The 14,132-nt window shown below is 40.9% G+C and overlaps 2 protein-coding genes across 2 annotated transcripts; both read left to right on the top strand.

The window, feature by feature from the left end:
* Positions 1–234: 234 nt before the first annotated feature.
* Positions 235–1,436, top strand: LOC139664821 (protein S100-P-like). Its single transcript, XM_071543796.1, has 2 exons — positions 235–469; positions 1,162–1,436. The coding sequence occupies exons 1-2, from the start codon at positions 329–331 to the stop codon at positions 1,300–1,302; spliced, it is 282 nt and encodes a 93-aa protein (XP_071399897.1). The 5' UTR covers positions 235–328; the 3' UTR covers positions 1,303–1,436.
* Positions 1,437–5,618: 4,182 nt separating this feature from the next.
* On the top strand, positions 5,619–6,790 carry LOC139664822 (protein S100-P-like). Its single transcript, XM_071543797.1, has 2 exons — positions 5,619–5,816; positions 6,563–6,790. Exons 1-2 carry the CDS (start codon positions 5,679–5,681, stop codon positions 6,692–6,694), a joined length of 270 nt encoding a protein of 89 aa, XP_071399898.1. The 5' UTR covers positions 5,619–5,678; the 3' UTR covers positions 6,695–6,790.
* Positions 6,791–14,132: the final 7,342 nt, after the last annotated feature.

Here is a 14,132-nt window from a genome sequence, read left to right as displayed (position 1 = left end):
AGCCTCTGTTAAAGAGGGCAACTCCACTGAAATCAATACGAACAAAAACATCTCAAAACAAATGACTAATGCACATTTTGGTTTTGTGAGACTGATGTTGTGTTGCCACAATCGGAGCCACCACCCAGATCAAACACCTCAACTGGTATTACCTGTTCCATACAGCCATAGTTGTTTTTTTATCATTGAACCAACCCAGCTTTCACACAGCAGGTATAAAAGGAGTTGTCTCTCCTCTTCTGTTCACACGCTACACCTCTCTTACTGCTCTGTCGACCGCCGTCAGCCTTCCATTTTCATCTTTACCGTTTTACCAACATCCAGCAGCATGGATATGAAGTTACAGACAGCCATGGTCCTCCTGCTGGAGACTTTTAAAGAATACGCTTCAGCCGAGGGCAATCCCAAGACCCTGACCAAAAACGAGGTGATGGAGCTGTACAAGAAGGAGCTGCCTGCATTTCTCGAGGTACTGTACACCATAGGTGATGGGTAACTACTGACAAAGATGATGACTGCACTTAATTGTACTCTAATTATTTGATGCGCTGAATTTCCTATGCATGTGCTGCACTAAGCCTATAGGCCTTATAGGCATATATTTAACCCCACACTTTAATTCACAACTTTGAAAATGAACAAAAGACTTGGCAATGCTTGTTTCACTCTGCTGATCAGACACAGGACTTATTCATTCCCATTCCATTACACAACAAAGTAAAACAGTTCCAGCGATTTCCATAAACATTTCTAATTACTCCAGGCTTTGACAATTCTTATTTCACATGTTCATTGTAGGGTTTGTGTCTGGCTCCAGAGCTGACCTGCACATCACTAGTAGGCGGACATAAAATACCAACCATTAACGCCATCAGATTTTGGAACAATCCCCTCCCTGCCGCTCCTATGAAAGCTGCAACTTCACAACTTTGAAAGTGACAGGAGTGGCAACATGGTGCAGCGGTGAAAACCCTGTTTCCTTTTCCTAAGACGCCATGGTTTGAAAAATCCAAAATTTGCGACAACTCAAGATTAGGCACAAAGCATTTTGAAGTGCTGAACACTTTGGAACAGTCCTGCCCCAACATCCTGCTTCAGGGTTGAGGTTTACCAATAGCATCCAATAGTACTCTGTTAATGCTGTTTTGTTCCCCTGTGCAGGGTGCGAAGGACCAGGGTGAGGTGGACGAACTGCTGAGAGCTATGGACCATGATGGAAACGCTGAGGTCGACTTCACTGAGTTTATGCACATGGTCGGTGCACTCACCTGCGCCGCCCACGGATTTGATCAACAGAAGTGAGCAGTACGACCTCATCCTGGGGCGGGACCGACAGGCCGCAGCTTGTTTTTGTTTCATGTTAGTACAGGGAACAAAAAAACAACAAAATCTCTGTTTTACAACAATGCCTGAATAAAATAGTCTATCTACATGTATATGGTTGTTATGTATTATGTGACTCGGTAAGTTTTGCCAACACAGTCTCACAACATTTTGTGCAATGAGCATGAACTCTGACATGCAGATTACATGTGGTGGTGGTGAAGATTACACTCCACCACCATGGAAGCATTTTGTGACAATAGGAATCGAACACGCTATTTTCACGTGTTCGTCACGTGAAAAAGTTAGCTAACGTTTAAGGTTAGGCAAGGCAAGGCAAGGCAATTTTCTTTATATAGCACCATTCAGACACAAGGCAATTCAAAGTGCTTTACAAAGGCATAGAAATACATTGAAAATAGGACATTAAGATGACATTAAAATTGCATTTAAAAGACAATAAAAACAAAAACAAGCAAATAAATAGTTAAAGATTAAAAAGAAGTTACGTATTTAATTTATTGGAAAGCCACAGTAAACAATAATGTTTTAAGCCCTGATTTAAATGAGCTGACAGTTTTAGCAGACCTCAGGAAGCTTGTTCACAGGTGGGGAGCATAGAAACTAAAAGCTGCTTCACCTTGCTTTGTTTTGATCCTGGGAACACTGAGTAAACCTGTCCCAGATGACCTGAGGGGTCTGGCTGCTTCATAACGTGCAAGCAAATCAGAAATGTATTTGGGCCCGAGACCATTTAGTGCTTTATAGACTAGTAATAGGATTTTAAAGTCTATCCTTTGACACACAGGAAGCCAGCCAGGCAACTAAAACACTTTGGTTAAGGTTAGGGTTAAGTCATTTCCTGAGACCAGACTGGTTCTTCCGACAAGTCAAAGTGACCTGACAGAATTCCTCCTTGATGCACATTTACATCAAAATAAATGACTTGTAATCCAAATGATTACATGTCAGCCTCTGTTAAAGAGGGCAACTCCACTTAAATCAATACGAACAAAAACATCTCAAAACAAATGACTAATGCACATTTTGGTTTTGGGAGACTGAGGTTGTGTTGCCACAATCGGAGCCACCACCCAGATCAAATACCTAAACTGGTATTAACCTGACTGTTTGGAAATAATTTAACATCCACAGTTTTTTTTTTTTTTTATCATTGAATCAAACAGCTTTCACACAGTGGATATAAAAGGAGTTGTCCTTTTATCTAAAAAAAAATCTTGGTGAACTTCGGTCAGGTTAAGTTTATGGCCATGATCAGCTTTCTCACCTGCGCCTTCCACGACAAGTGAGCACCTTGAGATTTCATTGTATTTTAAATTGTGCTATATAAATACAATTCATTATTATTATTAAATATACTGTGGGGATGGGTGATTAGTGATGAGTTTCAGGTGTGTAGGTGAAGCAGGAGCTGGGGGAGAGAGGGAGCCACACCCACACTACAAACTGACAGACAGACCAGGAGGCGGATTATTATTATTAATACGACCTCATCGACCAACGCACTGCAGCTTGTTTTTGTTAGTACAGGGAATAAAAACATAAAAAAATGGTTTTCCAACAATGGCTGAACAAAATAGCCTATCTACATGTATATGGTTGTTATGTATTATGTGACTCGGGTGTGACGGTGGAAGTATAAACAGATTTGTTTTAAGTTTTGCCAACACAGTCTCACAACATTTTGTGAAATAAGCATGAACTCTGAAACGCAGATTACATGTGGTGGACACAAATAATGTGAAGATCGGAGTAGATGGTGTTTGACCCCAAAGCCATTGGAGACCACTCAGGTTGACTCTTACAGATACCTGGGCATACACATTGACAATAAACTGACATGGAGTGTTCAGGTAGAAAATGTCTGCACCAGGGTCCAGCAGCAGCTACACTTCCTTCGTAGGCTGAGGGTCTTTGGCGTCAACCAGAAAGTGTTGCTCCTCTTCTACCATGCTGTAGTTGAGAGCATCCTGCGGTATGGCACCTCAGCCTGGTTCGGCAACCTCGGTGTACAGCTGAAAGCCCAGATTACCCGCCTCACACAGAGGGAGTCAGGCAGCATCCCACACTCCAGGCTGTCTTTGATGAAACAATCATCAGACAGGCCCAGAAGATTATTTCAGACCCCCACCCATGTCCTCCACTCTGAGTACCAGCTTCTGCCCTCAGGCAGACGCTTCAGAGTCCCCCAGTGCAGGCTCAATCGGTTTAAGAACTCCTTTGTCCCCCTGTCCATCAAAGCCCTAAATAACACCCAAGTCAGGGTCTGAGTCTTGCAATGCTGTTTTACAGTATGCATGTACATCTCTTGTTACATACATACATACACAGTTTGTGTATGTATGTATGTATTTATGTTTTTGTATTTGTATTCTGATTGTTTTTTATACAGTAGGCACTGTATGTGTCCAAGACCAATTTCCTTCAGGACAATAAAGTCTATCTTATCTTATTATTACGCTCCTCCACCATGGAAGCATTATGTGACAATAGGAATCGTACACACCATTTTCACGTGTTCGTCACGTGAAAAAGTTAGCTAACATTTAAGATTAGGCAACTAAAACACTTTGGTTAAGTCATTTCCTGAGACCAGACTGGTTCTTCCGACAAGTCAAAGTGACCTGACAGAATTCCTCCTTGATGCACATTCCTTTCAATGAAAATGTTCTACGCAAAACCTCTAGACATTTCAGAAGTCACTCGACCCAGTGAGTCAGCCAGTTTAAGAGTCATAAAGAGTGTTAAAGGCTCCAGAAAGACACTACAGTGATCTGAACAACTATACCTGTAACTCTCCACCTGTAGAGTGAGTGCATGCCACTATTTTATTTAACCTTTATTTTACCAGGTTGTCTCATTGAGATGCAATCTCTTTTTCAAGAGAGAACTGGTCCAAGAAATGGCAGTGCTAGCAGCAATGACACATTATAATACATACAAAATTAGATACAAATATACATAATCATATTAAAATACAGCGGAATCAGGGCAGGGATCAAGCCCAGGCCTGGATCAAAAAATTTGAATCCACCACTTGACCAGACCCCCCACCCATGAAACTGCCCTAAAAGGATTTTTTCCAGCCAGAGGATCACAGAGCGACTCAGTTTATGTTTTGTTCGCAAAGCAGATACATTGATTTGGGATGTAATCAGCTATCATGGATGTAAAATCTGAGAGAGTGACGAAAACCTGCAGTTTCAGACTCTTGAAGAAAATCCCAAGGCCAGGGAGCGTGATAGCTAAATTACCTTTGGTAGTGAGAAAAGTGAGAAAATTATATCTACTTTCTTGGTATGCTAAAAGTGAAGCCAAATAAGCAGGCATTTGACCAATAATGGCCTTGTATACAAGGATGTAGCAGTGTTTCAGCCTGTGGGAGGGTAAAGATGTCCATTTAACAGCACTGTATAGATCGCAGTGATGTGTTAACGGTTTTGCATTTGTTACAAATCTGAGTGCTGCATGATAAACAGAATCCAAAGCTTTTAAGCTTGTAGCAGAGGCATACATGTAGACAGAATCTCCGTAATCAAGAACTGAAAGAAAAGTTGTTGGAACCAGTTCTTTTCTAGCCTTAGGGGAGAAACACACTTTGTTCCTAAAAGAAAAAACAATTCTTAATTTAACTTTCTTCACCAGGGTCTCAGTGTGTTTTGAATAATTTAACTTGTTGTCAATCCAGATCCCCAGATATTTATATGAGTTGACTAGCTCTATTGGTTGATCATTTAATATTACAATTTGATTTTGACATGAATTCTGAATTCTCAGAGTTTGCATTTGAGAAAACCATGCGCTTTGTCTTGTCAGCGTTTAACACAAGCTTGAGATGATATAAATTCTCCTGAATGACATCAAATGCTAACTGTGCATCCTACATCCTACAGTGCATAACTACGTGCCTATGGCTTGAAAAAGGTTTTAACCACCACACATTAACTGCTCCTCTCTCACACACATACAAGCATGCAAAACATAAAACTAAGTTCAGCACAGGGTTGAACAAATGAATACATTACATTATCTGACAAGGTACCCCAATTGAATCTTCAGAGTGCTAAAATATTTACATTCAATTACTTTAAGTAACATGCATCATGTAAAGTGAAGTGTAAGTTGTGTTGCCACAGTTGGAGCCACCACCCAGACCAAATACCTAAACTGGTATTACCTGTTTGTCATTTAACAACCAGTTTTATTTAAATCTTTGAACCAAACCCAGCTTTCACACAGCGGGTATAAAAGGAGTTGTCTCTCCTCTTCTGTTCAACCAGCATCAGCCTTTCATTTTCGTTTTTACCGTTTTACCAACATCTCCAGCAGCAACCATGGGCAGGATATCGCAAAGCATGATGTCCCTGATTGAGGTTTTTAATGAATACGCTAAAGCCGAAGGCACTGTCAAGACCCTGACCAAAAAGGAGGTGAAGACCCTGTTCGAGGAGGAAATCCCTTCATATCTCATGGTACTGTACACCATAGGTGATGAGTAACTGTACTGACAAAGATGATAACTGCGCTTAATTGTACTCTATTATTTGATGCACTGAATTTCCTATGCATGTGCCCGCTCAACAGATAGAACATTTCCACTGCCAGGGTTAGAGGCTTGAGTCCTACTGGGGCTGAAAATGCATGAACTCATGGTGCTTTGGACAAAAGCATCCACCAAATGGCATATTGTTGAGGTCAAAATGAAAGATGAATTTTTCACCTTGTTTCTCCATATCATAACACCTATTTAACAGGAAATGCCAAAAAAAAAGTAGAACATTTTTATTTTCTTGTATTTTTATATCAAATCATTTCTTTAATTTCCTGAAATATTGTGTATTTTTAGTTCTTACTTCATCGTGTACCTGTAGGCGTACATAAAAATTCCAACCAGTAATAGATTTGGCCCCCTCCACCCCTCCCATCATATGAACCCTGCAACTTCACAACTTTGAAAGTGACAGAGTGGCAACATGGTGCGGCGGTGCATTTGTGGGTGTTCATTCCCGAAAACCCAGTTTCCTTTTCCCAACACTCCATGGTTGCGTCCCGATGGCTGGAATTTGTTCATTTTGAAAAATCCAAAATTTGTGACAACTCAAGATTAGACACAAAGCATTTTGAACTGATGAACACTTTGGAACAGTCCTGCCCCAACATCCTGCTTCAGGGTTGAGGTTTACCAGTAGCATCCATGCTGTTTTGTTCCCCTGTGCAGGGTGGGAAAAACCAGGAGGAGGTGGACAAACTGATACAAGATCTGGATGAGGATGGAGATTCTGAGGTCAACTTCAGCGAGTTTATGATCCTGATATCTAAACTCACCTGCACCTTCTACAAAATGTTGTAGAAGACACACCGCATCCTAGGGCGGGGCCGACAGACTGCAGCTTGTTCTACAAAAAAATTGCTGTTTTCTGAATGGCTGAATAAAATGATCTATCTACATGTATACGGTTATGAATTATGTGACTCGGGTAAAATTAGATAAGGTAAAATGAAACTTTAATGATCATCATATTCATCACAGTGAAATTGGATTGTTGCAGCAGGAAATGTTAATAGGTTACGGCAAAGAAAACAGAATATAAAATATAGCCGCAAGTGGCAATTTTTTGAAACGTCTGGCCACTCCCTAATCAGTGATGCCAATCAGCCGTATCCTCAAAGCGTCCCAGTACTAAGAGTTGGTCCTAGCGGTGAAATTCTAAGAAAACTCTTAAGAGTGATGATGTTTTCTAAGAATTTCCCCTTAAAAGTAAGACTAAATCCTAGTAAAGATAAAAGCTATTCACATTTTATGCTAAGATAAGAGCTCTCTGAGAGGATTCTCAGAATGTTTGTGGATACGGCCCCTGAGCTTAAACACTCTGCCAACTTCCACTTTGGTGTGCCACAGTGGGGAAACAAAACAAAGAGACAAGTGATAGGTCATAGGTGATAGTCCAACCCATATTTAAAGCCTCAGACAGAATGTTATAACTGTATTAATGCCCCACATCAATCAATTTACACATGGCTTTACATACGTCACCTTGAGAGTCCAGACATCGTTTTGTGTTGAACATATCACATTGTCAATTTCTCAAACTATTTGCAGCTGCACATTTCCATCTACTGTACGCTCAGTTTTCAAGATATCATTATAGTTTTTGGGCTATTTACTAATTAAGGTATGGCGATTTTGTTATTGGTTATTATGCAATAAGCCATGCCCACTTTCATCAATCATGACCAAATTTATTGGATCGACTTGGACATGATCCTAGAATATGTGTAAATAATGTCATTAAAATCTATGCAGTCATTTATGAGATAAAAACTTTTTGCATTTGTCACTCCCACTAGTGGTACAGCTCAAAATGCTTTTGAGGCCGTGTTCAAGCAACACTACTCAACATGTGTTTCAGATTTTAGCTTGATTAGATGAATGGTCAATGAGTTATGACCAATTTAGTGTTAGGGCGTGTTTCATTAAAGGTTTATTGGTCGATAAAGGCCAAACCATTTGGCCTATCAATAACCTTTATGCAAATTTGAAAGAGGACAGCAAAAACAACAGCAAAAACAATAGGGTTCCAGCACTACATGCAAGTCGCTGTTGTTGTGTGAAAACCTTGTAACTCTCGTCTGCACGGTGGTCAAGGTAAACAACATTTTCTTTGTTCCTGAAAAGTCATTTTGGAGATTTTATTTTAGAGGTTTTCACAACAAAATGGTGGATATATATATATCTATATATAAAATGTTATATATAACACTAGAACATGTTGAGAAGAAATGTATAAATGGAAAGTATGAAAAAAGTATAGATTACTACATTGTGAGGGTGTGCAAATTAACAGCTGTGGAACAGACAAAGAAAAATGAGTGAAAATTATATAAAATATACCAAATGAGAAGAACATAAGGATATGAAGGAAACAAACTAGATTATGCTTCATCTTTGCACGCTACTGTGGTTGAGAATATGTAAATGCATGTATCAGTACGGGTGGCAGCAGGTACTGAAAAGTCTCATTCCAGATGGAAGATGGCGTATTCTTCCAAATCATTTCAGAATAAGGAGCCACCGGTCAATAAGTCTCATTCATGTTCGAACAATCACTAGACTAAGTAGACTAAGTAGGGCAAGAAGCCCTGTTACAAATCAACAATCAATCAAGTCTTCTTGTTTTTTTCATATCTGGTGAAAACCTCGTAACTTCAGGGTTTTGCAAACGTCTCAGGGGCTATTTCTAACTCGAGTAGGTGTTAAAGTCCCGGCAGAACCTGGCAACAAACCCTTGAATGGTGAAACCCACAACAGATCCAGTAGAAAGCGATATTCTAGATGGAGCCTGTGTGTATTTGATGTTTGCACCGCTCTGCATGCACACCTAATTCAACCGAGGGTGCCAGGCAGCCCAAAAACAACACTGGGATACGGAAATTCAGAGACGTGGAAAGGGAAACAGGTAGTCCAGTAATCCCCTGATCGCAGGCACCAGGCTCCCTGCTAATCCACTGCTGTGATACTGAACTGTCTTTAGGTCTGTCTAACCACCAGGGAGCACTGTCCGAGTAACACACTTTCTCCAGCCGGGACAGTTGTGTAGTAATTACAGAACGGCTATGCTGCCCTCTTGTGGCACATACACTCCCCATTTCACATACAGAGAACCTGATGGAGGCTCAAGTTCAGGTTTTCACGGGAAGGGTTCAAACCAGCGTGGCATGGTAAGATGCAGAGGTTCAGGCAAGCAGGATGAGACGGATCCTCACCATCATCATGAGAATACAGCTTGATTTGAGTCGCAGGCCGCGCTGCGCCGTCTGAGGCCTCGCAGGGCTGTTTGGGAAACGTGGCCGGCCTGTAATCGGCTTGCAAGGTCATTAAGCTCACACTCTCCTCTCTCTCTCTCTGTCTGTCTGTCTCTCTCTCTCTCTCTCTCCGGGGCATTACAGAGGCTTATAGGGGGATTAGGGTTCAGAGGGGAGGAGGACGTGGGCTCTGGAGTCAGGAGATACAGGTGAAAAGGGAAAGGGGGACAGGAGGTGGAGTATGTACTGTATGTTGTGGGTAAGGTGGTGGTGTGTGTGTGGTTGTGTGTGTGTCGGGGGGGGAGGGGGGTAGAAGCAGCTGATTCTCTCTCTCTTTTCTCACACACACACACACACACACACACACACCATCCATCGTGATTTGAAGGATCTTATATTATTATATATGATATATATCATTTATTATGTGTTATTATATGTATTATTACGACATATTGTATAATCTATGTTTACAATGTTATTATAACCTATTACAAAATACAGGTGCGCACCCACACACACTCACACACACAGTCCATAGTGAATAGCATTTTATTCTCTTCTATTTTTATCCTGTATTTTATAGATAGCATACATTTGTTATATTATATCAAATTCAAAATGGCACAAATCCAATAGATAGATTGAATAGAGGTTTTCCAAAGAATAGTGTGACTTCAAGTGATCACTTCAAAAACAAATAAATACAATGTTACAGGTTAGATTATGTCATGTTATATTATATAATATCACATATTACTATATAGTAATCTATTGATCCTAAACAAAATGCAGGTGCACATAAGCACACACACCATCCCTGTTTCTCTACTGGTTATCATTACATTATGTTATATTACATCTTATATTGTTACAGTTTTAAAATCTGAGGCCAACACAAAATAAAGGTGTAGACAGACATACACGCGCACACTGTCCATAGTAATCATTATCATTGTATTATCTTCTATTCTGTTACTGTATTTTACACATCTCATCTTCCACCTTATAACATATTTTATTACTATATTATTAGAATATATTAAGCCTGAACAAAATGCCAATACACACAAACTATATGCATTGTCATTGTTGTCAGGCCCTGGGGTCATGTCTATACATGTGATCAAAGCCCAAACATTGGCTCGGCTCCATAGAGGCCATAGGAAACACTTGGACAGGATCTACTTAAAGGGAAAATCACGGTCATTGCAACAATCATTTTATAAAAGCAATGTGTCACTATTTTCAAATGGTGGCTAGTATCCTATTTTCTCCACATGTAGGCTTCTAGTGTTGAACCCTGTGTTAGTGCAGGAGATTTGTGGTCAGAGGTTAACACTGCACGCACACACACACACACACATACACACACCTCTCAGCTCCATCCACGTGAAGGGGGGTAGGGGGGTGTGGGGGGGGGGGGTAGGCCAGTCATGAATACCTAATTTTGTGTTAAAGCCACACGTCTCCTCTGGTCATATGAACTCTGTGTGCCGGGGTGTCCGGCCCGTCTCGTGGCCTGACGTTCAGCAGCAGAAACAGGCTGAACACACTGCCGCCCTTTGTCTCGGAGCTTTCACGCCACTGTGTTTTCATGTCTTGGTGGGTGTCATGGGATGTCACCGGGGTTTTTTGCGCTGAACGACCGCAGTAGGTCCAGGACTATCGAAAGGCTACGTGACTCATGACTGCTTGAATCATGGGTTGTTTGCACATGAAGGTGTCAAATCTCAACCTTTGACAGCGGTCATCAGCGATGTAGTGGTAAATAAAGAGGCGGGTAAACTATGAGCTCCAGTTGGTGATCATCATAAGGCAAACATCCACCGATAAAAGAAACAACGCATTTATGCTTTTTTTCTCCTTAAAGGATAAGTTTGGCGATTTTGGATCTACGTATATATAATTTGTCTCTTACATACAGTACCTGTAGCACTTGGACCCACAGAGAATATTGGCTCCCGAGCCGGCTGTCAGTTGAAACCGCGAGCTCCGTAGCCTCTTGCTGCTAGTGGGTTTGTCAAAATATCTCCAAAAAAGCCAGTCTGTAAACGATATGGCGACCAACCGACTTATTTATATCCACAGCCCGGAAAGTAGCAGCAACGCACCTTTTAACCGTCCCTCGTACTAACTCCAAAGCAGGGGATGCTGCCTTTTGTATTTATGCCCCAAGTAGATGGAACGCCCTGCCTGAGGACCTGAGAGAGGCCCCCACACTGAACACCTTTAAAACCAGGTTAAAAACCTTACTTTTCACAACAATCTATGGCTTAGTTCTTAATGTGTATGTGTGTGTGTGTGTGTGTGTGAGTCTGTGTGTGTGTGTTTTGTATATTTTGACATTGGCATATTCTGCACTGATTCTTGTGTAACTGCACTAACACTTGTTGATGCATATTGCATATGCATACTGTATTGTCTTTATGTAAAGCACATTGTGTTGCCCTGTGTATGAAATGTGCTGTATAAATAAATTTGACTTGACTTGACTTGACCATTTCGACTCAGTGGATAGTCTTCTACCAGTCTTCTACGCACTTTCACCCCACAGCAGTCTGCGCTGCGGCAGAGAAAAATTGTCAGTGATTTCCTGATTAGTCAAAATGTGCGTACTGGCGGAATTGTGTCATGTTTACTCTCAACTCTCCTGTGAAAATATTTTAACAAGCCCCATTTGGACTCATTGTTAGCAGCAAGAGGCCTAGCAATGGAGCTCGCTGTTTCAAATGACAGCTGACTCTGGAGCCAATATTCTCTGTGGGTCCAAGTACTACAGGTATGTAAGAGACAAATTATATTAAGGTCCAAAATCGCCAAACTTATCCTTTAAAAGACCTGATCCTCAGATAACTTACATCAGTTTGATACTACCTACCTATTTCTCTGGAGTCAATTCTGATTTTGACTCTTCAAATTGTAGGACTCCTCAACTCCTATGGATTCATCTAAAAAAAAAGACTAAAAGATTAAGCTGTGGCAACTCTTTCATGAGAGAATTGCCTAAAGCTAATTCACGCAAATTAAGACATCTGAATAATGTTGCATGAAAAAGAATAATTTTGCATCAACTGACTTGAAATTAACATAAGTGTTTTTTGTATGTTTTCACCCATTTATTACAATTCACGTATACTTAACATTACTACCGACTATTTCCCAAAGCATACCATACTTTTTTAGATGTTTGAATGCGTTTTTCCTACTTTCCAGGCAGCCATTCATTTCCATTCATTTCAGTACAGTATGAAAGTCAACTTGCAGAGATTTGAAACTTGCTTCAGTTAGGTAATCCATCACAGTCAACATCGCATCCGGCTTTATTTTTGTCAAAGTTACTTGTTTTGAAAAGTCTAATGTCTTCTGGTGCGTTCACATGCTGGTACATCACATCCGTGACTTGAAAGACGGCTGACACATAGCATTGGCGTGCTATTTGGTAGGAAAATCAAACCCAGAAGATAACGGTAAGCAAACATGGACGTTGTGAAAAGGTTGATGTGGAGGTTAAAATAGACAGAAAAATAACATCTGGGTGTTTAGGACTTCTCATGAGTCCATGATGATAATTCATAATTGAAACCAAAAATGAATATGGAAAATAAACCACTTTTCAGAAAGTGACCATGGAGAGATGAGATCACTCACAGCTGTCTGGACTATAGGCTTCTCCAGCCAAGCAAAGACGCCAACAGACCGCATCAGCATTACAGCTGAAGCCTGCATCCACAGCAAATCTAATAATCTAATGTAGCCTTAAAACACCATACTTCAAAACTTCACGGGATTGCTCTGAAGCGGTTCCTTGGCATGCTTTGTCTGAAACAGAGTAGCGGCCATGTTTCAGACATTCATATGAAAACAATTGGGAGAAGCCACACAAAGGTGAGATTTTACACTTAATTGCAGATGTTTTCACACAATATGGTTTACTCATGTAACAGAAAAGGGTTCAAGGATTACAGAAAGCTTATATTGGCAAATTTTGGTCTGGAAACCTTACCCACATGAAAGATTTTATCTGCACGGTTTATAATGGAACGCCCCGGGGACTGGCACCCACGCAGTGTAGTGCCGGTCCCAACGGGGCTAGGGATGCCAGTGTCAAAACACAACATATGCTGGCATGCTTGCGGCATGGTGTAACCAGCATTCATTATGCTGGTCATGCTGGTAACCACCTATGCTGGTCTATGCTGGTTTTTCTATCAGATTGCTATTTTTTTGCCCCATCATCAGCCAGTAGCAGCAGCTAGCTACCTTACATCGGTGAATGGAAACTAAGCTAGCTGGGTAACAGTTAATTAACGATAGCCAATGTTAACTAGCTACCAGGCAACTGAAAAACACCAACCTTATCTTTTTTTTATCTGTTAATGCAACACGCAGCTAGCGTGACACGATTGGTGGTTAAATTATCTAATCCCACTAACGCAATTTAAATACCACAGGTCATAACGCTACCTACCATGAACATTTGTAGGGCAGCAGAAGATGTGGATGTCTGTAAATTAGTTTGTCAAAGACGCCCTCTAGAGGCCATCTCACGAAGCGCATCATGTCATGAAGCGACAGATAACTGACTGACTGACTGATGATTATTTAGCTATCTCTAAATAATGACACCAATGTCTGGATTGGAATTCAACTTTTTTAACTGTCAAAAATAGTTTGCAGATAAGTGAATGGTCAAGTTGTTCGCTTCTTGAAAAAACGTTTTTGACCAAATCATTGCTCAAAAAAGTAGTACCAAGAGTCATCTCTGCTCAGTTTCCACTCCCAGGGTCATTGGCTTAGAACCCGACTCTCTATTTTATTTCATTTTGCAGATACATAGTTGGGTAAACTGGGTTTGGGCGGGTTTACCCTCCACTACAACCCTGGCTGTTGTACTCTGCTGTGTTACAAGTGTCACCAGGTTAGTGGAGGAATAATTTGACTCTGCCTGCTGTTTTGACCTGTGTAACCCCACAAGAAAAAAA

Source organism: Centroberyx affinis, unplaced genomic scaffold (assembly GCF_046629955.1).
Source record: "Centroberyx affinis isolate AG114_WGS23_722 - 3 ecotype Tasmania unplaced genomic scaffold, CSIRO-AGI_Caff_v1 ptg004377l_1, whole genome shotgun sequence".
NCBI classification, from domain to species: Eukaryota; Metazoa; Chordata; class Actinopteri; order Beryciformes; family Berycidae; genus Centroberyx; species Centroberyx affinis.
Note: the sequence above shows the minus strand (reverse complement) of the source record. Positions and strands in the feature narration are given on the sequence as shown.